General features: G+C 40.1%; 1 protein-coding gene across 2 annotated transcripts in view; it reads right to left on the bottom strand.

The window, feature by feature from the left end:
* Nucleotides 1–26934, bottom strand: part of ARHGAP10 (Rho GTPase activating protein 10) — a 374825-nt gene that overhangs the window by 241505 nt on the left and 106386 nt on the right. For both annotated transcript variants that reach the window (XM_089670475.1, XM_089670474.1), the window contains exons 2-3: nt 18457–18552; nt 18306–18367 (exon numbers count right to left, since the gene is read on the bottom strand). In XM_089670475.1, coding sequence (XP_089526601.1) covers nt 18306–18367; nt 18457–18552 — 158 coding nt within the window. The remainder of the gene's footprint in view (nt 1–18305; nt 18368–18456; nt 18553–26934) is intronic.

Raw genomic sequence — 26934 nt, forward strand, 5'->3', positions numbered from 1 at the left:
CAATACTGGGAGAATATAGTCTGGTCAGATGAGACCAAAATTGGACTCTTTGGATACCATAATACACACCATGTTTGGAGATCAAATGGCACTGCACATCAGCGCAAAAACACCATAACAACAGTGACGTTTGGAGGTGGGAACATCATGGTCTGAGGCAGTTTTTCAGCATTCGGTACTGGCAAACTTCATATCATTGAAGGAAGGATAAATGGAAAAATGTACGAAGATATTCTTAATAAAAATCTGCTGCCATCTACCAGGATGATGAAGATGAAATGAGGGTGGACATTTCAGCAAGACAATGACACAAACACAAAGCCAAGGCAACTCTCAATTGGTTTCAAAGAAAGAAAATAAAGCTGCTAGAATGGCCCAGACAATCACCTGACTTGAATCCAATACAAAATCTATAGACAGAACTAAAGATCAGAGTTCATAAAAGAAGCCCACGGAACCTTCAAGATTTGAAGACTGAGCAAGGCATGCGACTAGTTTCTCCATACAGGAGGCATCTTGAAGCTGTCATTACCAACAAAGGATTTTGTGCAAAGTATTAGAATTTCAGTTAGCGTGTTCAACACTTTTTCCCTGTGTCATTCCATTTTCTTGCACATAACTTAATTTCTTAACTTATTTGTTTTGGTTTCTTTGTATGTATAGATTGTATGGGTTCTTACCGACATGTGGTGAAAATTTCATGTCAATAGCACCTTTAGAAATATATTTAATGAGAAAAATGGTTACATGTTAATTACTTATTTTACCTGCTGTAATATAAATATAATATATATATATATATATATATATATATATATATATATATATAGGTTCAAGCATACACAAAATATTGTAGGTATTTTTTATGCCCAACATTAATATCCCAGCACAGGCGCGTCATGACTTATTTCGCAAACATAAAACTTCTGCATTCAGAAAATGTCAGATGCACATGTACAGGGAAGCATCGGCGTTTACAAGAGTATGGCCGCCTACAGCCTTTCACTTAACTGGTAGGCTGTACGCGGCACATGTGATTCCATGGGTGGGTGCTGGGAAAATGTATGCTAGGCATAAAAATAGCCTATAATATAGTGTGCAAGAACCCAAAAAGGTGACATGCAACATATAATTGTCTATATGTCTATAAGCCAGAATTATTTCAGACTTTTTTTGTGCACACTGGGGACATTTCACCTCAGTTCTGTCCCAGAGACAAGTGAGTTGACAGAAAGAACCGAAGATGTCGGCTCGGCCATGTGATCAGCTATGTCCAATCACAGCTGATCACATGTAAACAGGGAAATGCCGGTTATCAGCATTTCTCTCCCCAAAAGCTGTCACGCTGACAGCTCGAGAGGAGAGAAGAGCCGGTAATCGGCATTCCTCGGAGGGGACATGTACATAGATCATCAGAGCACTGATGATCAGTGTGCCCTGATGATCAGTGTAGCCCCAGCAGCGCCACCTGTCAGTGTCCATCAGTGCCACATCAATTCCACATATCAGTGCCCACCTGAGCTGCCTTTCAGTGTCACCCATCAGTGCTGTCAGTCAGTGCCACCCATCAGTGCTGCCAGTCAGTGCCACCCATCAGTGCTGCCAGCCAGTGCCACCTATCAGTGCTGCCAGCCAGTGCCACCTATCAGTGCGCATCAGTGCTGCCTAACAGTGCCAGTCAGTGCCACCTATCAGTGCCGCCTATCAGTGCCCATCAGTGATGCCTGTCAATGGCCATCAGTGCCACCTACCAGTGCCTCATCAGTGCCACCTATCAGTGCAGCCTATCAGTGCCCATCACTGCAGCCTCACTAGCACACATCAGTGAAGGAGAAAAATCACTTATTTACAAAATTTTATAACAAAAAACTAAGAAAAAACGTTTAAGAAAAAATAAAAAACCCAGAGATGATTACATACCACCAAAATAAAGCTCTGTCACAAAAAATGATAAAAATTTCATATGGGTAGTGTTGCATGACCGCGCAATTTTCATTCAAAGTGCAACAGGGCTGAAAGCTGGAAATTGGCCTGGGCAGGAAGGGGGTATAAGTGCCCTGTAGGCTAGTGGTTAAAGCACAACTAAACTAAAAAAAATAAGTTATAATATGCTTCAAGTTCCAATTCTCAATTGCTTCATCCTATTTAACATTTTGTGTACATTTAGTCTTTCTAAACACCTCAGAATCATTCCAGAGATCCCCATCTCCATTACCACTATGCCTGTGTCTAACATTAATTGAACTCTCTTAATATCTCGCTTTATAGTCATACATTCAGTTGAAGAGTGTAAGTGAAGGCCTGAGTGAAAGGGCACATCCTCAACAACCTTTTAGAGAAGCATGTTCCTCCCTGTTGGCTGCTAGATGGTAACAACACAGGGTTAGAGTGAGCGCACAAAATACTAAAGTAAAAGTAGCTGCTAGCATTTAAGTATAAAAACCTCCTAATCCTCAGAATAGATAGTAAAACGAGAATGCAGTGCTCATGGTGCTGGCTTTAGCTGTACTTTGTTGATCAGTTGCTTGAATACTTTTCTAGAAGCAGGTTTAGTAGAATGCAATCAGGCAACTGTTGAACAGACTGCATAGCTTAAGTCTACATGCAGTGCCCAGCTCCCTCTCTGGAACATACAAATCTAAAGAGTGCCTTGGGAGGTGTTCTTTCACTTTTGCAATCAGCAGGAAGTTGATGATCACTCCTCCTGCTGGCTGTTATGAAGAATCTTAAAAACAGCAGCTGCAGCCACAAGGTTGGACTGAGGACAGACATATATTTTCAAAGATAAAAAAAATATTTCAGCAGTACTAATACAATGTTTGTGTCAGTAATTAAGAGATGTGTCCGTTTAAAACAAACAATTATATACTGTATGTGCCTAGGTGGATGTAGCATCTGTCCCCCACTGGCTCTAAGACTGAGAACTGAGCAATCAAACACAGATGAGCGCACAGTTCTCAGTCTTCAGGCTGCAAAGAGCTGCTGCCTGCTCCTTCCTTTCCCGGTCTGGGTGCTTTTATACAGGGCATTGCAAGAGGCTGCTACCAGGTCATATTCAGGAGGTATTTACACTAGCTGTATCTAAAAAAGAAATACGCACTACAAGCCTGCTTGATATTAAAATTAGCTTAAAGGAAACCTATACTGAAAGAAATCTTGAAACTGCCACTAAAAATGCTACCTGCCTCTAAGTCTTGATTGAATACTATCTGACTTAGCAATATGAAAGTCCAAAACATCTGATCTGCATACTTGTCTTGGGTCATTGACTGAAAAGTACCAAAGCCATTAGATCATTACAGCCAGAGAGCTATCAATTTCAGAAAGAGCTGTTATCAAATGCAGGCTACATCTTTCTCTCCGTACAGGTTTCCTTTAATAGTTTTCTGTTTTCATTTCTTCAGCTGGACCACTGACAAGAAGAGGCTATTTAAAGACATAAGTACCAAAACAAATAATTTCATGTATCTTGGCTTAACACTATACGAGTAGTAAATATTTGCTTTTTAACTGAAGTTAATGAGACCAATTCTTTTTTTAGTATGTTTAGCCTGTGTTGGCAAGCCTTTATCACTTGCATATAAAATGTTTTCATATTATACCCTTCAATGACAGAAAAACTTGAATTTGCACACACAACACAGGAGGGAATTCATAAAGCATTCCATCAGCGCACAGCACAGAACAGGTCAGTGCTTGTGCCCGATTTATGTCCTTGCATTGTGTACAAATAATTTATCTATAATGATGGTTATCCTAGATCCAGATTACTGCTAAAAGGTAAAAGTATAATTCATGCCGAAAAATACAGCCAGCATTGTACTTCAGAGAGATATGAGAGTTGTGAATCTCATACAGTCAAGCGATACTGTTATTTTCTTACCCCATACCCTTGTCCATTCACAAAACACCTTGTTGTCTTTCATTTATCCTCTCCTCCTATTCATTCAGAGAACACATTGCATTCCAGGGACAGAATACAAGGTCTTTTGTGAATGGAAAAGGTAGAGGAAAAGGAAGATAAATGACAAGATCCCTTTATTGTCTGTGAGTGTTAGATATCTCATACCTCTTATACCGACAGTGCCGGCTTTATTTGAAATTGAAATGATGATTTTTCCCTTACACAGCAGTGATCCAGACCAAATATAAGCATTGTTAGAAATAACCTATTTGTACAATGCGCAAAAGTCGAAAAACTTTTCTGGTAGTTCTGCTTTAACTTTTTTAGGTATATTTGGGTACTGGACATCTGGGATTCATCAAAAATTAATTTACGAATTTATTGAAACAAATAGCTACCCAATAAAAAAATATATAAATTTACAAATCCATAAAAATAATTTTGTCTTCAGCTGTAGATTGAAATCCTTTTCTCCCAGTTACCACAGGAATAAAAAAAAAAAAAAAATAGTGCAAACTGCGATTATCAAACCAAGAAAATTATCTTTCCCCTTCTGAAATAAGTGAGGCCCAACTAACAGCGATAATCCACCTGCTCAAATATGTAGCCTGATACCATTCAGCACTGTGCAGACAGACAGAGGCAGCTGGCTTATATGTACAGTTTACATGACATCTATGTAACTCCTAAAGAATCCATTGAGAAAAGCAGATCTAAGGCTACCCACAGGCACAAGACAAGGATGTCAGACATTAGAGAGATACCTTAGAAATAAAGTACTTCATATAAAATCAAATATACATACAGTGGTGACAGATAGCTTGAACGACCCAGGTTCAAGAAATGCACACACACATTGGGGGATTACCAAAGACTGGCACATGTCCAAGAAAATGTTCCAGTTTCTATGTTCCTTCCTAACTGGGACCCCCTATGACAAATCATACACAAGGCACACACCAATTTGTTATTTGTCTTACAGTGGTGGTGGTGCACCAGATTGGAGTGCACTTACGCAGGTGCAGATCAGAAGTAATCTTTTGCTGGCATTATCCTAAATTTTCTCCTCTACTTCCTGAATTGCTGCACCTTGTTGATCATCCATACTCCTACCCCTCTCCTCTCTTTGCTGCACTGCTGATCATCACCGTGCACCTCTCCTCTCTACAGTATTCACATCACTCCGGTAATGGTGTAGATTTTACAACTGTTTTAAAATTAGATCATTGCCACAAGTGCTTCAATATTTTGTGATCGAACATACATACAAACTGTCGCATAGCACTTTTACGTGGTCTAGCCTGGCTGGTCCAACAAAACATAGAACTTGTTTAGTGGCCTTGATTATTTGGAGTGCACAGAAAATGTACCTACATTTACACACACAAAAAACAAAACAAACAAAAAAAACAAAAACGTAATTTGCTTTGTTAATCACATGATTGTCAGTCATTTAACGGTCTTTAAATGTTAAAAAAACAGTGTTATGGAAGCTTCCAAAAAATGTCAGTTCTGGCAGAACAAAAACTGGTGTGGGGTTTGTCTTACTAAAAAGTTGCATTGTACTTCCTAGACCTATTAATGTAAGCATGTCCATGAAGATGCCAATCAAGACTCATTGGCAGTCAGAGGTAGTAATAAAGTGTTGTGTGGGTACTCACTAGGTGCCGGAATACTCACAAGCCCAACCTCAGCTTCCATGCATACATACTGTACAAAGGATTCTGGGGCACTTTTACTTTGTTTGCACAGCCCATTTATTTAAAATTTGCAGCCTTTTTTTCCTTTGTTTTACATAGAGTAGGGAACACGTCCCATCAGGGAGATATCCCTTTTCGTAGACAGTTGTCACTGGAACAGTTATCCCCATTTAAAGATTTCCCCGTCTTCTATTCTCTAGAGTTCTCTAAAATGTTGTATCCCCCCTAACTTTCTTTACTGGAGACAATGGGGGAACAAATAGATAGGGTGTATCTCTCTAACTGAGATGTAAAAAAAAAAAACCTGACAGGGCCTGTAGCGTCAGCAGATTTTAGCCCGGTGTCAGCTGAAAATGGGTCACAGGAGGGAAGAACAAAGTGCACTCTTGTGATTCGCAGAAGTAGGGCCAAAAGAGCTTTGGCTCTACTTCTCTACACTGATTATGTAAAAGGGCTAAAAAATGTTGAATCTTTACACGTTTGGTATCTATTTGCTTGACGCAACATAATTTTTTGTTTTTTACTTCGTTATTTTTTGTGCGATGAAATTAATTTTTTCCTGAAAATTTGCATTTGAAAAAACGACTACACAAATATCGTGTGACATAAAACTTGCAACAGCACCATTTTATTCTCCAGGGCCTCTACTTTCAGAAAATATTTAACAATTGAGGGTTCTAAGTAATTTTCTAGCAAAAAAAAATAAAAATGCTGATTTTACTGTGTAAAAAAAAAAAAATAATAATTATTATTATAATTACAAAATGGCCCCAGACTGCAAGTGGTTAAAGACTGCTCTCTTTTACCTATGGGTATGCCAACGATGATCCATTTAAAGAAGCATTCCCCACTACTGACACTGGATATTCAGGACACATTCTGAACATAAAAAGACCACAGCTAGACTTTCCCATGGTTGCTGTGAAACTGAAAGCAATGCTGTCAGCTGTTCATAACCTTTTTCTAGACAACACAGCTCTAGCGTGTCAGACTTTGTACCAGAGGTGAGAAGTGCATAAGGACAGTGAGAATCCGATAACATTTGGCTGTAGAACAAGACTTGTACAGCATGATCATAGAAAAAGAAATCCTGTAACCTGAAATACCCCACAAGTCTAAAACAACCCAGAGAGAGCTGGACTGAATTCTGAAAGCTACAGAAACCTTTGATGTTCTCATAGACACCCATGTGGTAAAGCACACCGCAACACACCAGAATATGCTGGCCTAGCATTGCTCAAATCTCAGAGTGGTGCTGTGTAGGCTACACCAATGAGTCACAGTAAACATTCCCACAGCAAAGGCTGAACATCTTTCTGCAAAATGCGAAAGGAATGCATAAAATAAGGTATTTTTACTGAAATGCGTAAGCTGCTGTAACTTGCACACTGTACCCTTTATGAATAAAGTACTTTTATCGGGAGAACGAGTTGTCGGATCTTCATCTTATACTCTCCTATGCTGTTTAAAGTGCCAGGAAGACACTGTGAGCTTTGGAGCACCGTTGGTCTACCTCCACGAAACATAAACCTAGGCGTACATTATGGTTTGTGAATGCTACAGTTCTGTCTAATCGAGTACTTTTTTATGCTTTGTCAGTATCTTTGTTCATAAATTCAGAGCCACGTTCAGCAGTTTTACACCACTTAAAATACATATATACAAAGCAACCCTTGGTGTGTTTGCTTTTCCCAACTACCTTCTAACATAAAACCAGTTAAATATGACCAAAAAGGTACTTTAAACATTATGCCAACACACACACGCACGCAACGCACACACAGCTCAGTATAAATGAGTACACCCTAGCAGCTTTGTCAGAAAACCTTTACTTTCCTTACAGAAACATTTTCTATGGGACACTATACTACAAAATACTCCCACAAATGCGGGCCATTGATTGCAAACAAGATTTGTTAATTTGCCCACACAAAAAAAATATTTTCCCTAACAAATTCATTCAAGACCATGTTGCAAAAGTGAGTCTAATATGCATTAAACAGGTGTCCATCAGACAGCTGATTATAAAAGGGCGTTACGGTTGATTAACCACTTGCCCTCCTGAGGATTTACCCCCCTTCATGACCAGGCCATTTTTTGTGTTACGGCGCTGCGTTACTTTAACTGACAATTGCACAGTCATGCAACGCTGCACCCAAATGAAATGTGCGTCATTTTTCTCCCACCAATTGAGCTTTCTTTTGGTGGTATTTGATCGGCTGTGCATTTTTTATTTTTTGTGCCATAAGGAAAAAAAATCAACAATTTTAAGAAAAAACAACAATATTTTGGACTTTTTGCTATTAAACATGTCCAGTAAAAAAATTTAAAAAATCAAATTTCGGCATAAATTTAGGCCAAAATGTATTCTGTGACATATCTTTGCAAAAAAAAAAACTCCCAATACTTGTAAATTAATTGGTTTACGTGAAAGTTGTAGCGTGTACAATGGCGGTATAGATAATGGGATTTTTTTTTTCTACTAGTAATGGCGGTGCTCAGCGACTTAGCGGGACTGCGGGAGACATTCTGACACTGGGGGGGGGGGGAAACTAACCTGGTGTCACTGACATCAATACAGTGATAAGTACTATAAAAAAAAAAAAAAAAAAAAAAAAAAAAAAAAAAAGCACTGATACTGTACTAATGGCACTGGGCAGGAAGGGGCTAATGTGAGGGTCGATCAAAGGGTTAACTATCTGCTGGCCCGGTGATTGACATCTGCAGCCGCACGTGCACCCCCTACCCGGAAATGCATCATACACACACACACATATATATATATATATATATATATATATATATATATATATATATATATACATACACACACACACACACACACACAAGCGGTTAAATAATGCCAAATAATGCTGGACACCTGTTTAATGAATAAAGACTCACCTGTAGTCGAATTCCTATTAAATTTTTGTCTAAAATTTAGCTTTGCCCCTAAGTCTTTCATTGGGGTGTATTCATTTTTGCAATATGGTCTTGAATGAATGTTAGGGAAAATACTTTTTCGTGTGTGCAAATTAACAAATCTTGTTTGCATTCAATGGCTAGTACTTGTGGGAGTATTTTGTAGTATAGTGTTCCATAGAAAATGTGAAGGCTACAAGAAGATCAGCAAAGCTTTACTTATCAGTCAGAATACTGTAGCAAAAGTGATACAAAAATTTAACAATGGAACTGCAACCATCTCACAGGAATGTCCACGAAAGTTAACACCTTGACAGGAGCGTCTTCTGAAGAGAAGGGTTGAAGAAAATCGCCATGCAAGTTCACTGCAGTTCGCTAAACTGGGGTAATTGTGATTAAAACCAATGGCCACTACTCAGTACTCTTACTGCTTGACCTCTCTGCGGCTTTTGATACGGTTGACCATCCCCTACTCCTCAAAAAACTCCATTCTCTTGGTCTCAGAGACTCCGCTCTCCTTCAGTGTTACCTATAACGCTGCCACCTCCTCTTCACTCCCTCTCTCTGTAGGGGTCCCTCAAGGTTCTGTCCTTGGACCACTTCTTTTCACCATCTACACATCCTCCCTTGGTCTCTTTATAAACTCCCATGGCTTTAAGTACCATCTCTATGCTGATGACACACAAATCTATCTTTCTACCCCTCACCTCACCCCTTCAGTCTCCTCTCGCATTACTAACTTACTAAGCGACATATCGGCATGGATGTCACTCCACTTCCTCAAACTCAATCTTTCCAAAACTGAGCTCTTAGTATTCCCCCCAGCCCGTGCCCCCTCCCCTGACTTCTCCATCAAGATCAATAACACAATCATCAGTCCCTCCCCTCATGCCAGGGTACTAAGTGTACTCCTAGACTCCCATCTGTCCTTTCACCCCCAAATCCAATCACTGCCCAAATCTTGTAGACTTCACCTCCGCAACATCTCCAAAATACGCCCGTTCCTAACCTCGGAAACCACTAAGCAACTTATTTACTCCCTTGTTATATCTCGCCCTGACTATTACAACTCCCTCCTCATTGGCCTACCTCATCGTAGGCTATCCCCTCTTCAGTCTATCATGAATGCTGCTGCCAGACTTATCCACCTTACTAATCGTTCTGTATCTGCCACCCCTCTCTGCCAATCCCTCCACTGGCTTCCCATTGCCCAACAGATAAAATTCAAAACATTAACAATAACGTATAAAGCCATTTATAACTCTGCCCCAAATTACATCAATGATCTTGTCTCTAAATATCACCCAAACCGTACTCTCCGCTCCTTGCAAGACCTCCTGCTCTCTAGCTCCCTTGTCTCCTCCTCCCATGCTCGTCTCCAGGACTTTTCCAGAGCTTCCTCCATCCTCTGGAACTCTATACCCCGATTTATCAGACTATCACCTACTCTGCTCACTTTTAGGCGATCTCTGAAAACTTCTCTCTTCAGGGAAGCCTATCCAGCCCTCAGCTAATAATGGAATATTCTACTCTTCCAACCAGTCCATCCCCCAGAGTTACTACCTTTTGTACCACTAACCCCTCCCTCCTAGATTGTAAGCTCCAAGGAGCAGGGCCCTCCTTTCCCTCTTGTATTGAACTGTATTGTTGCTGTATTGTCTCCCGTTAAATTGTAAAGCATTGAGCTAACTGTTGGCGCTATATAAATCCTGTATAATAATATTTATTGTTTCCGTGACACAATATGGCGTACACCGCAGAGGAATGGCATGCATTGGTGTCGTCCATGAAGGAAGCCTCTACTAAAGCCCATGCACAAAAAAGACCACCTAGAATTTGCCAGGGCCCATGCTGAAAAAGAAGAAGACTACAGGGACTCTGTACTCTGGATTGATGAGACCAAGATACAGGTTTTTGGAACTGATGGCTTCAAAACTGTACGGCGTTGCAAAAGGTGAGGAGTGCAAAGAAAAATGCATCGTGCCTACAGTGAAACATGGTGGTGGCAATGGCCTTTTGTGGGGCTGCATGAGTGCTGCTGGTGTCGGGGAGCTGCATTTCATTGATGGTATCATGAATTCTCAGATGTACTGCTCTATATTGAAAGAGAAGATGCTACCATCATTCCGTGCCCTTCCAACAGGACAATGATCCAAAACACACATTTAAGGCCATTTCTGAAGAAGAACAGGGTGAAAAGTGATTCAGTGGCCAAGTATGTCTCCTGATCCGAACCCAATCGAACACCTATGGGGAATTCTGAAGAGACAAGTTGAGCATCGCTCTTCATCCAGCATGTAGGCTCTAAAAGAGGTCGTTCTTGAAGAATGGAAAAAGATAGATGTTTCAATATGTCGCCAACTTATTCATTCCATGCCAAGAAGACATGGTACTGTCCCTACAAATCGTGGAAGTCATATAAAATACTAGATGTAGTAGTTTTTGTTGTAGGGTGTATTCATTTTTGCATCAACTAATTTGAGTAAAACTGAAGATTTTGTAATCCAAGTTATACTATTAACCTTACCTTCATGTAAAGAGCTAAACAAATGTTCTATGAAACTCAGTTTTTTAAACATTTTGAAAATTGTTCTTGTGTTCATTGAGATATTGATTAAATTCTTACTTTTCAAAAAGGAATGTACTCATTTATGCTGACCACTGTATAGTGTGGATATGAGATGTCTTTGAGGGTGTTTTCTGCTACAAAGAGTCTCAATCACAGTAAGAGGTCTGGACCAGAATTGTGTTGTCTCTCCTAGATAAAAAATGTTGAATTTGCATATAGTTGTGTTCAAAATAATAGCAGTGTGCTGAAAAAAGTGAATAAAGCTCAAAATCCTTCGAATAACGTTTATTTCCATACATACAAATCCATTGGGAAAACTACACATTCTATTCCAAATCGAAACATGAAGAAAAATATATCAAATTTGTGTTGTTCCTCTAAAAAAATTTAAGAAAAGTGAATATTAGACTGTTCAAAAAATAGCAGTGTTTGTATTCTTCTTTACAAACTCAAACATTCACTATATAAACTGAAAAATGTTTCCTTTGAATCACTTAATATTTAGCTGTATAACCACTATTTCTGAGAACTGCTATACATCTGTGTTGCATGGAGTCAACCAACTTCTGGCAACTGTGAACAGGTATTCCAGCCCAGGATGATTGGACTACATTCCACAGTTCTTCTGTATTTCTTGGTTTTGCCTCAGAAACTGCATTTTTGATGTCATCCCACAAATTTTCTATTGGATTAAGATCCGGGGATTCTTGTTGGTCTAGAACCAAGATGTTGCACGTTTACTGGTGTGTTTGGGGTCGTGTCTTGTTGGAACACCCATTTCAAGGGCATTTCCTCTTCAGCATAAGGCAGCATGACCTCTTCAAGTATTCTGATGTATTCAAACTGATCCATGATCCCTGGTATGCGATAAATAGGCCCACCACCGTAGTATGAGAAACATCCCCATATCATGATGCTTGCACCACCATGCTTCACTGTTTTCACAGTGTACTGTGGCTTGAATTCAGTGTTTGGGGGTCGTCTGACAAACTATGTCCGGCCACTAGACCCAAAAAGAACAATCTTACTTTCATCAGTCCACAAAATGCTGCGCCATTTCTCTTTAGGCCAGTCAATGTGCTCTTTGGCAAATTGTAACTTCTTCAGCACATGTCTTTTTTTCAACAGTGGGACTTTGCGGGGGCTTCTTGCAGATAGCTTGGCTTCACATAGGCGTCTTCTAATTGTAACAGTACTCACAGGTAACTTTAGACCTTCTTTGATCTTCCTGGAGCTGATTGTTGGCTGAGTCCTTGCCATTTTGGTTATTCTTCTATCCATTCGAATGGTAGTTTTCCGCTTTCTTCCATGTCTTTCAGGTTTTGGTTGCCATTTTAAAGCATTTGCGATCATTTTAGCTGAGCAGCCTATCATTTTCTGCACTTCTTTATATGTTTTCCCCTCTCCAATCAACTTTTTAATCAAGGTACGCTGTTCTTCTGAACAATGTCTGGAACGACCCATTTTCCTCAGAATTTCAGAGAGAAATGCACTGTAACCAGCATGTACAACATTTGCTGCCTTCCTTCCTTAAATAAAGGCAATAATTGCCACCCGTTTTTCAAAGAATGAATGACCTCACTAATAGAACTCCACACTGCTATTATTTTGAACATGACCCTTTCAATTAGTGATTCAATTACACAGAATCAGCAGCATGCATGTCATGACTGTTGGGTCTGTTGAATTTCTATTACTCTACTACACTTGCTAGTAAATTATTTGCCATGTAGAAGTATCATTTTTACCAAAAACAGCGATTGATCAGGTTAGTGATGTCTGACTGCTATTATTTTGAACGCAACTGTATGTCCAGTCGGGCATGGGATGAGGGGCAATATTTGGGTTAATACTTGCAAGCGAAAGCAGTCTTCTGAAAAAGTAGGCAGTCAAACCATCTCTATGGGGCCAAATCCATTGAAGGAAGCTCTCAGTCATACCTGGACTATAATCCGGACGAGAACAGAAAGGAATTTATGAGCTTAGCCAGGGAGTCAAGGAGGTATTTCTATGCGTCTGGTGAAAGGCCATCAGCATATGGCCTATTAGGGGTGAGAACTGGCCAAAGGAGAGACATGACAAGGGTGTATCCATGGAAGCTATCTCAAGCATTGGGGCATTCTAGAGTGTTCTAAAGTAAGGTTTTTCACTTTTGTGATGTAAGTCCCAGTCTACTATATGAGCTAGAAAGGAAGCCCAATAGTAGCAAAGATTTGAAAGTCCAATACCACCCCTTGGGCTTCGGAAGGGTAAGGCGGGAGAATTTCGCTCTAGGAGGCTTACCCTGCCAGAGAAAAGATGAGTTGAAAGAAGGTAAAAAAGGAAGTAGGGAGATAAATTGGTATTGTTTGGAAAACATAAAAGAAGCGAGGGAGGATGGTCATTTTAAGCAGTGCAGCTCTTCCAAACCAGGAGACATTCAAAGATGCCCACCGCTTCAGGTCACTGCGCATCTCTTCTAGGATAGTATTATGGTTTAGTCTGTAAAGATCTGACAGTCTGGTGGGAATTTGAATTCCAAGGTAGGTTATTGCTAGGGTTGCACCGAAATGAAAATTCTGGTGCCAAAACCGAAAATTCAAAATGCACTTGGCCGAAAACCGAAATGCGCAGTTTTTAAAAATGAATATATATTTTCTGGAAAAAAATACACTTTGATAACAAAAAAAAAAAAAAAAAAATTATACCCCAATTTTATTTACACTATGAAAGAGGATGTTACGTCGAGTAAATAGATACCCAACATGTCATGCTTTAAAATTGCGCACACTTGTGGAATGGCGTGAAAAACTACAGTACTTAATCTCCATGGGTGATGCTTTAAAAATTTCTACAGGTTAGCATGTAAAGTTAAAGAGGAGGTCTAGTGCTAGAATTATTGCTCTTGATCTGACGTTCGTGGCGATACCTCACGTGTGTGGTTTGAACACCGTTTACATATGTGGGCATGGCCTACGTATGCGTTCACCACCATGTGCGAGCACAGGGGGAACAGGGGCACGTTAAACTTTTTTAAAAAAGTTTATTTAATGTTTTTGTTTTTTGGGGGTTTTTTGCACTGTCCCTTCAAAAAAAATTTTAATCACTTTTATGCTTATCACAAGAAATGCATGCATCCCTTGTGATAGAAATAATTAGTGACAGGTCCTCTTTATGGAGAGATATGGAGTCAATAAGACCCCATATCTCTCCTCTGCAATGTAAAGCATTGAATAAAAAAAAAAAAAAGCATTGATCTAGTGCTTTAAAAAAAAAGAAAAATGGTCTGAATGGGAAGTGACATTGCTCCAATCCTCCAAGGGCATAGAGATGAGTGGCAGCCATCTTTCCTTCACTCATCTCTATTCCCAGTGCAGTGATCAATGGTTTCTCAGGTAAGGCTGAGTACTACTGAGTGGAGGGCGGTGGCGGCGACGACGGCAGGCGGGCGGCGGCAGGGGTGTTTTCGGCCAAAACGTTTCGGCCACCGAAATTTCAGTGCATCCCTAGTTATTGCTTCCATGGCCCATGTAAAGGGAAAGTTGGTCCGACAGAGTTTCACCAAGTCCAGAGGCAAGGACACATTTAGAGTAGTTAATCTTCAAATTGGAAATGTTGTGGAAGAGATCCAGGTCCTGAAGGAAATTAGGGAGTGAGGTATGAGGTTAGGAATAGAAGGAGGTCTGCAAAAGCAGCTAGTTTATAAGTGTGAGTGTGTACCTTTATCCACTTGATATCTGGATTTAACCTTATTTTGTTCAATAGGGGTTCAAGAGTTAGAACAAAAAGTAGAGGGGACAGAGGGCGTCCTTGTTTGGTCCCGTTACGAAGTTGAAAGAAGTTGGACAGGGGGCCATTCACATGTACCCTTGCCACAGGAGCAGAGAATAGAGCACGTATATAGGCTAGCATCCGGGGTAGAAGCCCAATAGAGCCCAGTACAACGTCCACATAGTCCCTGGCCACTCTGTCTAAAGCCTTTTCAGCATCAAGAGAAAGAAATAACCCCTGCTGCTTTTGAGTTGTAAGCTAATGATGAAGGTTGAGGGCTTTCGTCATGTTGTCATGACCTTCTCTACCAGGAATAAATCCTATCTGGTCTAGGGAAATCAAGGAGGGGAGTATATAAGGTAGTAATCTATTTGCTAATATCTTGGTGTACATTTTTACATCAACATTGATGAGAGAGATTGGTCAATAGTTTGTAACTACAGATTCATCTTTCCCTTCTTTTGGTATTACCGCTATATGGGCCGCAAAGATTTGGAAAGAGAGTTGGGGCGCAGACTGGAAGGAGCAGAAGCCAGTTAAGTGTGGTTTAAGAACATCACAAAACATTTTATAGTACTGAAGGGGCATACCATCAGGGCCTGGAGTCCTGCCTGGTTTCATATCTTAAGTGCTTTATCAAATGCTGCCTCTGACAGGGGGGCCTCAAGTTTACATGCTGCATCTTTCTTAACAGAAGGGAGGGAATATTACTTCCAAAAATCTTGGATAAGCTGAAGATGCTTATCTGGATCTTTGGAGGCAGAAGGGAGGTTGTACAATGAAGAGTAGTATAGTTCAAATTGTTTAACTAAGGCCTCGTTGGAGGAATGTAGAACTCACTGATGATCTTTAAGGTGGTGGACCATAATGGCTGCCTTTTTGGCCTGTACTGCTTTCACTAAGAATTTCCCGCGCTTGTTACCATGTTCATAATATATCTTATGGCGTAGGATGTATTGTCGTCTAGTTTTCTTGTCAAGTTCAGCAAGAAGGAGAGTTCTTTGCTGAAGCAGTTCCTGATAGTTGGAGGCTGCCCTAGTCTGATTATGTGCGGTTTCAAAGCCCCACTGTGTCTATAAACATAGACTGTAGGGCTCAGGAGCAAGCCTGGACAAGTACCTCCCTTAACAAGCAGTTTGCTGGGGGGGGGGGAGCCAGGAGTGGGATCCAAGAAAAGGACTGGGTCTGTTCTTTGCAAAACCACTGCACAGGGCAGGTAAGTTTAGCATTTATTTTTTTAAATGTAAAGATTTATAATTAATTTAAAGTTGTATACATTTTCAATGGTGCGTGGCATACTATCCCTAATATTAAAGGCCCACATAGTGTATATGACACTTATATTTGCAAATGCACTGTATATGTAGCGACAGTCACATAGGAAGAGGAGCCTCTAGAGTCTGCAGAGACACAGACACATAGGGAGAGGAGTCACTAGAACAGCCATTTTCAACCAGAGTTCCAGGGAACCCTAGGTTTCCTCCAGAGGTTGCTTGGGGTTCCTTGATATCTGACTGACCTTCCACTTGATACGACAAAAATTAACTGTTCAGATGGCAGTAAGGGTGGCATTCTGATCACCGATGTAAAGGGAATTTGTCCTACTGAGTGAGAGGCTGAAGAGATCCAGCCACACAGGAGAGAGGAAACGCAAGAGGCTGTTAAACCTAGAATGACATTATATACAGTGGGGATCGAAAGTTTGGGCACCCCAGCTAAAAATTTGTATTAATGTGCATAAAGAAGCCACGGAAAGATGGAAAAATCTCCAAAAGGCATCAAATTACAGATTAGACATTCTTATAATATGTCAACAAAAGTTAGATTTTATTTCCATCATTTACACTTTCAAAATAACAGATAACAAAAAAATGGCGTCTGCAAAAGTTTGGGCACCCTGCAGAGTTAATATCTTGTACTGCCCCCTTTGGCAAGTATCACAGCTTGTAAATGCTTTTTGTAGCCAGCCAAGAGTCTTTCAATTCTTGTTTGAGGTATCTTTGCCCATTCTTCCTTACAAAAGTCTTCCAGTTCTTTGAGATTTCTGGGCTGTCTGTCACGCACTGCTCTTTTAAGGTCTATCCATAGATTTTCAATTATGTTGAGGTCAGGAGATTGTGAAGGCCATGGCAAAACCTTCAGTGTACGCCTCTTGATGTAATCCCCCGTGGATTTCGAGGTGTGTTTAGGATCATTAGCCATTTGTAGAAGCCATCCTCTCTTTAACTTCAGCTTTTTCACAGATGGCATCAAGTTACCATCCAAAATTTGCTGAAATTTTATTGAATCCATTTTTCCTTCTACTCGTGAGATGTTCCCTGTGCCACTGGCTGCAACACAACCCCAAAGCATGATTGATCCAACCCCATGCTTAACAGTTGGACAGAGGTTCTTTTCATTAAATTCTGTGCCCCTTCTTCTCCAAAAGTACCTTTGCTCATTCCGGCCAAAAAGTTCAATTTTAACCTCATCGGTCCACAGAACTTGTTTCCAAAATGCATCAGGCTTGTCTATATGTTCATTTGCAAAGTTCAAACGATGATTTTTGTGGTGAGGACGTAGAAGAGGTTTTCTTCTGATGACTCTTCCATGAAGACCATATTTGTACAAGTATCTCTTTATAGTGGAATAGTGTACCACAACTCCAGTGTCTGCCAGATCTTTCTGGAGGGATTGTGCAGTCAAACGTGGGTTTTGAATGGTTTTTCTCACAATCCTGCGAGCTGTTCTGTCTGATAATTTTCTTGGTCTTCCAGATCTTGCTTTAACTTCCACTGTTCCTGATGACTGCCATTTCTTAATTACATTCTGAACAGAGGATATTGACATCTGAAAACGCTTTGCTATCTTCTTATAGCCTTCTCCAGCTTTGTGAGCGTCAACTATTTTCAGTTTCAGTTTTCTAGACAACTGCTTAGAAGAACCCATGGTCCTGATTGTTGGGGCAAGGTCAGATGAGTCTGGGCATTTAAAACCTTTGAGATTGACATCACCTGGTCTTCCCAGACGATGATTGAGAACAATCCATGACACTGGCAGGTCTCAGCTTGGCAAAGGGGGCAGTGCATGCTATAAATTCTGCAGGGTGCCCAAACTTTTGCAGACGCCATTTTTTGGTTTTCTGTCATTTTGAAAGTGTAAATGATGGAAATAAAATCTAACTTTTGTTGACATATTATAAGAATGTCTAATCTGTAATTTGATGCCTTTTGGAGATTTTTCCATCTTTCCTTGGCTTCTTTATGCACATTAATACAAATTTTTAGCTGGGGTGCCCAAACTTTCGATCCCCACTGTAGGTTGCACAACTGACAGCCAAGGCAAAATAAAGAAAATACAATATAATCCAATTTGTCATTCTCATCAGAACAGGCTCATGATATTACTTAGCAGGCAATATTTGAATGAATGAATGAATGAATGAATAATAGATGAACACTACATTAGATTGCCATCTTACCATTATCTCTCTTTGCTCTTCAAGGTTTCTTAGAAAAGTGGAAAACTCTTGAAGAGATGCATCTATAATAAAAAAAACAGCGCATTAAAATAATATGTTAAGCATATTGCAACATCTAGTACTAAACTGGATGATTCTCAGATTGGCATACCTATACACCTCTCGTCATCAGTTTCAGCATCCCCAATAAATTCAAACTTAAAATCGCGGAGAGAATGGGCAAACTTTTTCTGAGCTGTGGATAAGTCTGCAAAGTAAAAACAATATATATATGTATCTGTTACAGCATTCAAGATATTTTGTTCTGGTGACATAAAAAAAAAAAAAATTATATATTCTTCTGGTGACAAAATTTATATATATATATATATATATATATATATATATATATATATATATATATATATATATATATATATATATATATATATATATATACATACATATATATATATATATACATACATATATATATATATATATATATATACATACATATATATATATATATATATACATACATATATACACACACACACACACACACACATATACACACACACATACATATAGTGAAGGAAATAAGTATTTGATCCCCTGCTGATTTTGAATGTTTACCCACTCACAAAGAAATGGTCAGTCTAAAAATCGAATGGTAGGTGTATTGTATCACTGAGAGACAGAATAGCAACAAAAAATTAAAAAAAAATGCATGTCTAACAAATTATGCACTGATGTTGCATGTTCATGAAGGAAATAGGTATTTGATCCCCTATTATTCAGCAGGATTTCTGGCTACCAGGTGTCTTTCATACAGGTAAAAAGCTGAGATTAGAAGCAGTCTCTTAAAAGGAGTGATGCTAATCTCATGTTGTTACCTATATAAAAAAGACACCTGTCCACAGGACCAATCAAACAATCAGATTCCAAACTCTCCACCATGGCAAAGACCAAAGAGCTGTCCAAGGATGTCAGGGACAAGATTGTAGATCTGCACAAGGCTGGGCTACAAAACTTCAGCTTATCCAAGATTTTTAGAAGAAATATTGCCTATCTTCTGTTAAGAAACACGCAGCATGTAAACTTGAGGCCCCCCTGTCAGAGGCAGCATTTGATAAAGCACTTAAGATATGAAACCAGGCAGGACTCCAGGCCCTGATGGTATGCCCCTTCAGTACTATAAAATGTTTTGTGATGTTCTTAAACCACACTCAACTGGCTTCTGCTCCTTCCAGTCTGCGCCCCAACTCTCTTCCCAAATCTTTGCAGCCCATATAGCGGTAATACCAAAAGAAGGGAAAGATGAATCTGTAGTCACAAACTATTGACCAATCTCTCTCAGCAATGTTGATGTAAAAATGTACACCAAGAGAATACAGTTGTGACCAAAATTATTCAACCCCCACTGAAATTGAGTGTTTTGGCCAGTTTGACATTGCTTTTGATCATTCAGTCATCTTGCTTACATTTACATTAAAGAGGCACTTGTAGGTCAGACAAATATAACATAACAGTTATAATGAAATAACCACAAATGTCTTTTCTGTGCTCACAGCATTATCAGTTTTATTCAACCCCCAAGTGACATTCAATCTTAGTACTTAGTACAGCATCCTTTTACAGTTATAACAGCTTTTAAACGTGAAGCATAGCTTGACACAAGTGTCTTGCAGCGATCTACGGGTATCTTCGCCCATTCTTCATGGGCAAAGGCCTCCAGTTCAGTCACATTCTTAGGCTTGCGCACTGCAACTGCTTTCTTTAAGTCCCACCAGAGGTTCTCAATCGGATTTAAGTCTGGTGACTGCGATGGCCACTCCAAAATGTTCCAGCCTTTCCTCTGCAACCATGCTCTAGTGGACTTGGAGGTATGCTTGGGATCATTGTCCTGTTGAAAGGTCCAACGTCTCCCAAGCCTCAGGTGTGTGACGGACTGCATCACGTTTCCATCCAATATCTCCTGGTACTGAAGAGAATTCATGGTACCTTGCACACGCTGAAGCTTCCCTGTACCTGCAGAAGCAAAACAGCCCCAAAGCATGATTGACCCTCCACCATGCTTCACAGTAGGCAAGGTGTTCTTTTCATCATAGGCCTTGTTCTTCCTCCTCCAAACATAGCGTTGATCCATGGGCCCAAACAGTTCTAATTTTGTTTCATCAGTCCACAGAACACTATCCCACAACTTTTGTGGTTTGTCCACATGGCTTTTGGCATACTGCAGTCGACTCTTCTTATTCTTTGGAGACAGCAAGGGGGTACGCCTGGGAGTTCTGGCACGGAGGCCTTCATTACGCAGTGTGCGTCTTATTGTCTGGGCTGAAACTTCTGTACCCACATCTGACAAATCTTTTCTCAGTTCCTCAGCAGTCACACGGGGACTTCTCTCCACTCTACGCTTCAGGTAGCGCACAGCAGTCGAAGTCAGCATCTTCTTTCTGCCACGACCAGGTAGCGTTTCAACAGTGCCCTTTGCCTTGAATTTGCGAATGATGCTTCCTAAGGTGTCTCTTGGTATGTTTAACATCTTTGCAATCTTCTTATAGCCATTGCCCTTCCTGTGAAGAGAAATCACCTCTTCTCTTGTCTTCCTGGACCATTCTCTTGCCTTCACCATGTTTGTAACCACACCAGTAAATGTCTAGAAGGAGCTGAGTATCACAGTCATTTTAAAGCTGCCTAATTGGTGCTTATTATGCTTGATTGCTGCTCGGTGACATCCACAGGTGTTTTCAATACCTGATGGAAAGCACCTGTATGAACCTCTGTTCTTCAGAGTGGTAGTCTTTAAGGGGTTGAATAATTGTGGCAATGAAGAAACCACATAAGAACCATTTACTACTGTATTACATAAACAATTGATGTCATTTTAGTTGCATTTGGGTAGTTACAACGTCCTTGTAGGATTTGATTCTGAATACAATTCCAAATGTACACTATAGTCCCTAAACCCCTTTACAGCATTGGGGGTTGAATAATTTTGGTCACAACTGTATATATACAGTCATGGCCGAAATTGTTGGCACCCTTGATATTTCTCCAGGAAATCATGTATTTCTCACGAAACGTATTGCATTAACACATGTTTTGCTATACACATGTTTATTCCCTTTGTGTGTATTGGGACAAAACAAAAAAAGGGAGGAAAGAAAGCAAATTCGACATAATGTCACACAAACCTCCAAAAATGGGCTGGACAAAAGTATTGGCACCCTTTCACAACTGCGGATAAATAAGAATGTTACAAGCATGTGATGCTCCTGTAAACTCACCTGGGGCAAGTAACAGGTGTGGGCAATATAGAAATCACACCTGAAAGCAGATAAAAAGGAGAGACGTTCACTTAACCTTTGCATTGTGTGTCTGTCTGTGCCACACTAAGCATGGACAACAGAAAGAGGAGACGAGAACTGTCTGAGGACCTGAGAACCAAAATTGTGGCAAAATATCAACAATCTCAAGGTTACAAGTCCATCTCCAGAGAACTAGATTTGCCTTTGTCCACAGTGCGCAACATTATCAAGAAGTTTGCAACCCATGGCACTGTAGCTAATCTCCCTGGTCGTGGACGGATGAGGAAAATTGATGAAAGATTGCAACGCAGAATAGTCCGGATGGTGGATAAGCAGCCCCAAACATGTTCCAAAGACATTCAAGCTGTCCTGCAGGCTCAGGGAGCATCAGTGTCAGCGCGAACTATCCGTCGACATTTAAATGAAATGAAACGCTATGGCAGGAGACCCAGGAGGACCCCACTGCTGACACAGAGACATAAAAAAGCAAGACTACAGTTTGCCAAAATGTACTTGAGTAAGCCAAAAGCCTTCTGGGAAAACGTCTTGTGGACAGATGAGACCAAGATAGAGCTTTTCGGTAAAGCACATCATTCTACTGTTTACCGAAAACGGAATGAGGCCTACAAAGAACAAAACACAGTACCTACGGTAAAATATGGTGGAGGTTCAATGATGTTTTGGGGTTGTTTTGCTGCCTCTGGCACTGGGTGCCTTGACTGTGTGCAAGGCATCATGAAATCTGAGGATTACCAAAGGATTTTGGGTCGCACTGTAGGGCCCAGTGTCAGAAAGCTGGGTTTGCGTCCAAGATCCTGGGTCTTCCAGCAGGACAATGACCCCAAACATACGTCAAAAAGCACTCAGAAATGGATGGCAAAGAAGCGCTGGAGAGTTCTGAAGTGGCCAGCAATGAGCCCAGATCTAAATCCCATTGAACACCTGTGGAGAGATCTTAAAATTGCTGTTGGGAAAAGGTGTCCTTCCAATAAGAGAGACCTGGAGCTGTTTGCAAAGGAAGAGTGGTCCAAAATTCCGGGTGAGAGGTGTCAGAAGCTTATTGATGGTTATAGGAAGCGACTGATTTCAGTTATGTTTTCCAAAGGGTGTGCAACCAAATATTAAGTTAAGGGTGCCAATACTTTTGTCCAGCCCATTTTTGGGGTTTTGTGTGACATTATGTCATATTTGCTTTTCTGCCTCTGTTTTATATTTGTTCCAATACATACAAAGGGAATAAACATGTGTATAGCAAAACATGTGTTAATGCAATACCTTTTTTGTGTGAAATACTTGATTTTCAGGAAAAATATCAAGGGTGCCAACAATTTCGGCCATGACTGTATATATATATATATATATATATATATATATATATATATATATATACATATATACATACATATACACACACACACATACATATACACACACACACACACACACATATACATACACACACACACACACACACACACACACACACGTGTGTGTACAGCCTTTTTTTTTTCCATTTTAGAACACAGAAAGGTCAAAACACCTATCAACTTATTTTTTGCCATCTGTGTCCCAGAGATTTCCATTCACTTACTGTCCTGGAAATGGAACAGGAAGTAAAAGGAAAAATTTTATAAAATAAGAGGGAATTCAGCAATCAGACTTTATAACCTGATAGAGGGACATCACCCAAGTGACCCCACCCCATGTGACATCATTGATGTCACATGGGGTGGGGTCACATGTCCCCAGGGTTGCCCCACCCCTTACCTATTTAAGAACTGTCAAACCACTGGAGCAGGCAGACGGCTGGAAGCCATCGTCGGAAGCAGGTTTTTTTTTTTTATTCTTTTTTTTGGGTCGGTGGCGGGCATCGTGATTGACGTTGGATCTACTCCAGGGTACATTCTTTACGTTTTTTCTTTGCCCCAAAGCACCCCCCCCCCATGTTGAGGGCATGTGGCCTGGTATGGTTCGGGGGGGCGCTTGGATGCATGCTCAGATAAGGGAACCCTCCACGTAATTTTTTTTTAAAATTTTGGCATGGGAGTTCCCCTCAAAATCCATACCAAACCCTAAGGGCTTGGTATGGATGGGAGGGGGGACCCCACGTTTATTTTTATTATGGTGCCAGTTTTTAAATGTGATTACCGCTTTTTTTTTTTTTTCTTCACTATAGCTCAGAGATTCAGCTGTCACTTTCCCCCCAGCTAAAAGAGAAAGTTTATTTTTAGTTTATTTCCCCAAGTTCAAAGAAACAATGTTTCCTTTTAGTTTCTTAAAAGAAACAAAGCTTCCTTTAACTCCAGGGAAAGTGACAGTTCTGTGAGCTATAGTGAAGAGAAAAAAAAGCCGGCTAATGCATTTAAAAATAGGCACCGACATACACTTTGCATTGCGAAAAACAAATAGTAAAAAAATTTGTAAACCAAGGCATTATTTTAATTCGTAAACCGAAAATTACGTTAACCAAGGTACACCTATATATATATATATATATATATATATATATATATATATATATATAAAAAATCTATATCTCTTATGTAGCACTGAAGTGTAGCTTTACAGATGCAGACCCAGGTTTACACACACAGTTATACCTCTCAGCTTTTGCTAATTAACCTGCTTAGGATCCTCAAGTACACTTAAAATCGTAATAAGTGAGCGATAGTTTCCAGTCTCTGACTATCCCTCACTGCTATTACAGTTTTAAACGTACCAAGTTATTAGGGATCCTAAGAAGGTTAATAGGCAAAAGCTGAGAGGCATAATTGTGTGTAAACCTGGGTCTTGCATCTGTAAAGATACACATCAGGGCTATGTAAGAGATGGTGTTTTGTTGGTGAAAATAAAGCTTTATTAGTTAAAAAACTGGCTCCCTTTTTTTAGCTGGCTTCTAGATTCAAAGTAAATATGTCAAGCCCTGCACTACGGTCAATACAATATGCAATACTAATTTATAAAAGAATCCCTTAGGAAGCGCTCCTGCTTCAACTGATCAAACATGCTACTCATCAAGAACATACCTTAATCACCCATATTTTCATAGCGGCAAAACAGAAAATAGCAAAGATGTGGAAATCACCAATTCTTAGAGTCAATGAGGAAAAGTAAGACATACAAAATTACAATGATTAACCATTAGCCACCCGGCCAATGGCCGAATGGCAGCGTGCAAAATCCATTAGCGTTCCGGGTGGACGCCATATGGCGTCCTCCTGAGCATGCGCAGTTTGCGCGCCTGCACAGCAGCGATCTGTCACCGCTAGAGATGAGCGAATTATTCAAAAATTCGATTCGGCTGATTCGCCGAATTTGTGGAATAAATTCGATTCGATGCAAATTTATTCGCTGCGAATTTAATTTATAAAAAGGGTTTCTAGGCTTCAGAGAGCCTTTATATTAGTGCAGAACACTGTACCTTTAATTTAAATGCCCTTGGAGTCTGCTGGGGAAGAGAAATAATACTGTCAGTCAGTATGACATGCAGATGAGTGCCGTCGATCTTAGAATCACCGCACACTTCACTCATTTGGGCAGTCACGGGGCCAAAACCAGAGTGTGGAGCCACAGTGTGGCGGTGGAGGCAGCAGCAATGGGAGGCCATACAGCACCCGCGGCAATAGTGGGCAAATCGGACGATTTTTTGCTGATAAAAAATCTGCGCATGAGCAGTGACCTGCAAGAGGAAGACAAAAAGAAGAAAAAGAAGAAAAAGAAGAAGAGGAAGAGGATGAAGAAGAAGTAGGATGAGGATGAAGAAGAAGAAGAAGTAGGATGAGGATGAGGATGAAGAAGAAGTAAGATGAGGATGAAGAAGAAGTAAGATGAGGATGAGGATGAGGATGAAGAAGAAGTAGGATGAGGATGAAGAAGAAGTAGGATGAGGATGAAGAAGAAGTAGGATGAGGTTGAAGAAGAAGTAGGATGAGGATGAAGAAGAAGAAGTAGGATGAGGATGAAGAAGAAGAAGTAGGATGAGGATGAAGAAGAAGAAGTAGGATGAGGATGAAGAAGAAGAAGTAGGATGAGGATGAAGAAGAAGAAGTAGGATGAGGATGAAGAAGAAGAGTAGGATGAAGAAGAAGAAGAAGTAGGATGAGGATGAAGAAGAAGAAGAAGTAGAATGAGGATGAAGAAGAAGAAGTAGGATGAGGATGAAGAAGAAGAAGAAGAAGAAGTAGGATGAGGAAGAAGAAGAAGTAGGATGAGGATGAAGAAGAAGAAGAAGTAGGATGAGGATGAAGAAGAAGAAGTAGGATGAGGATGAAGAAGAAGAAGCAGAAGAAGTAGGATGAGGAAGAAGAAGAAGCAGAAGAAGTAGGATGAGGATGAAGAAGAAGAAGCAGAAGAAGAAGGATGAGGAAGAGGAAGAGGATGAGGAAGAAGTAGGATGAGGATGAAGAAGAAGAAGAAGAAGAAGAAGTAGGAAGAAGAAGAAGAAGAAGAAGAAGAAGAAGAAGAAGAAGAAGAAGTAGGATGAGGATGAAGAAGAAGAAGAAGTAGGATGAGGATGAAGAAGAAAAAGTAGGATGAGGATGAAGAAGAAGAAGAAGAAGTAGGATGAGGATGAAGAAGAAGAAGAAGAAGTAGGATGAGGATGAAGAAGAAGAAGTAGGATGAGGATGAAGAAGAATTCCAGTCCAGCAAAAAGTGTATCTGCAGAGAGCTCCGCTATTTCTGACAGTTCTCTGACAGTTCCTTCACATTTACAGCGGTTGAAACATTGTATCTATTTGTTTCCGAATAAAAACATCTGTATCCTAAATGGAAACAAATAGATACAATGTTTCAACTGCTGTAAATGTGAAGGAACTGTCAGAGAACTGTCAGAAATAGCGGAGCTCTCTGCAGGGACACTTTTTGCCGGCTGTAGAAGGGATGAAAATCGGCCGATCGGGAAAAATTCGATTCGTGCATCCGAAGTTTGCTAATATTCGGATTCGGCGCGAATCGAATTTTTCCTAATATTCGAAACGAATTCCACTTCGCCAGGTTCGATTCGCTCATCTCTAGTCACCGCCGATGACAGATCTGACTACCAGCCCTGTTGCCGATACCATGTGACCTGCTGTGACCAATCAACTGCTATAAGCAAATTGTGTAAAAAAAAAAAATAATGATCACTTCCCCAAAGTAGTACAATGTTACTATGGTAACATTGTACTACTTTGGGGAAAAAAAAATATATAATTTTTTTATCATACTGTCACCAGTCAGTGTCCCCAATCACCGCCATGCCAGGTATATGAGGACACTGTACTGCACTGGTGACAGTATGTAAAAAAAAAAAAAAATAGTGAAAATAATTTTTTTTAATTTTTTAATTTTCCGAA

The sequence above is a fragment of the Staurois parvus genome, unplaced genomic scaffold, assembly GCF_062004578.1.
Source record: "Staurois parvus isolate SC_StPar_1 unplaced genomic scaffold, SC_StPar_1.0 ptg000090l, whole genome shotgun sequence".
Classification (NCBI taxonomy): domain Eukaryota; kingdom Metazoa; phylum Chordata; class Amphibia; order Anura; family Ranidae; genus Staurois; species Staurois parvus.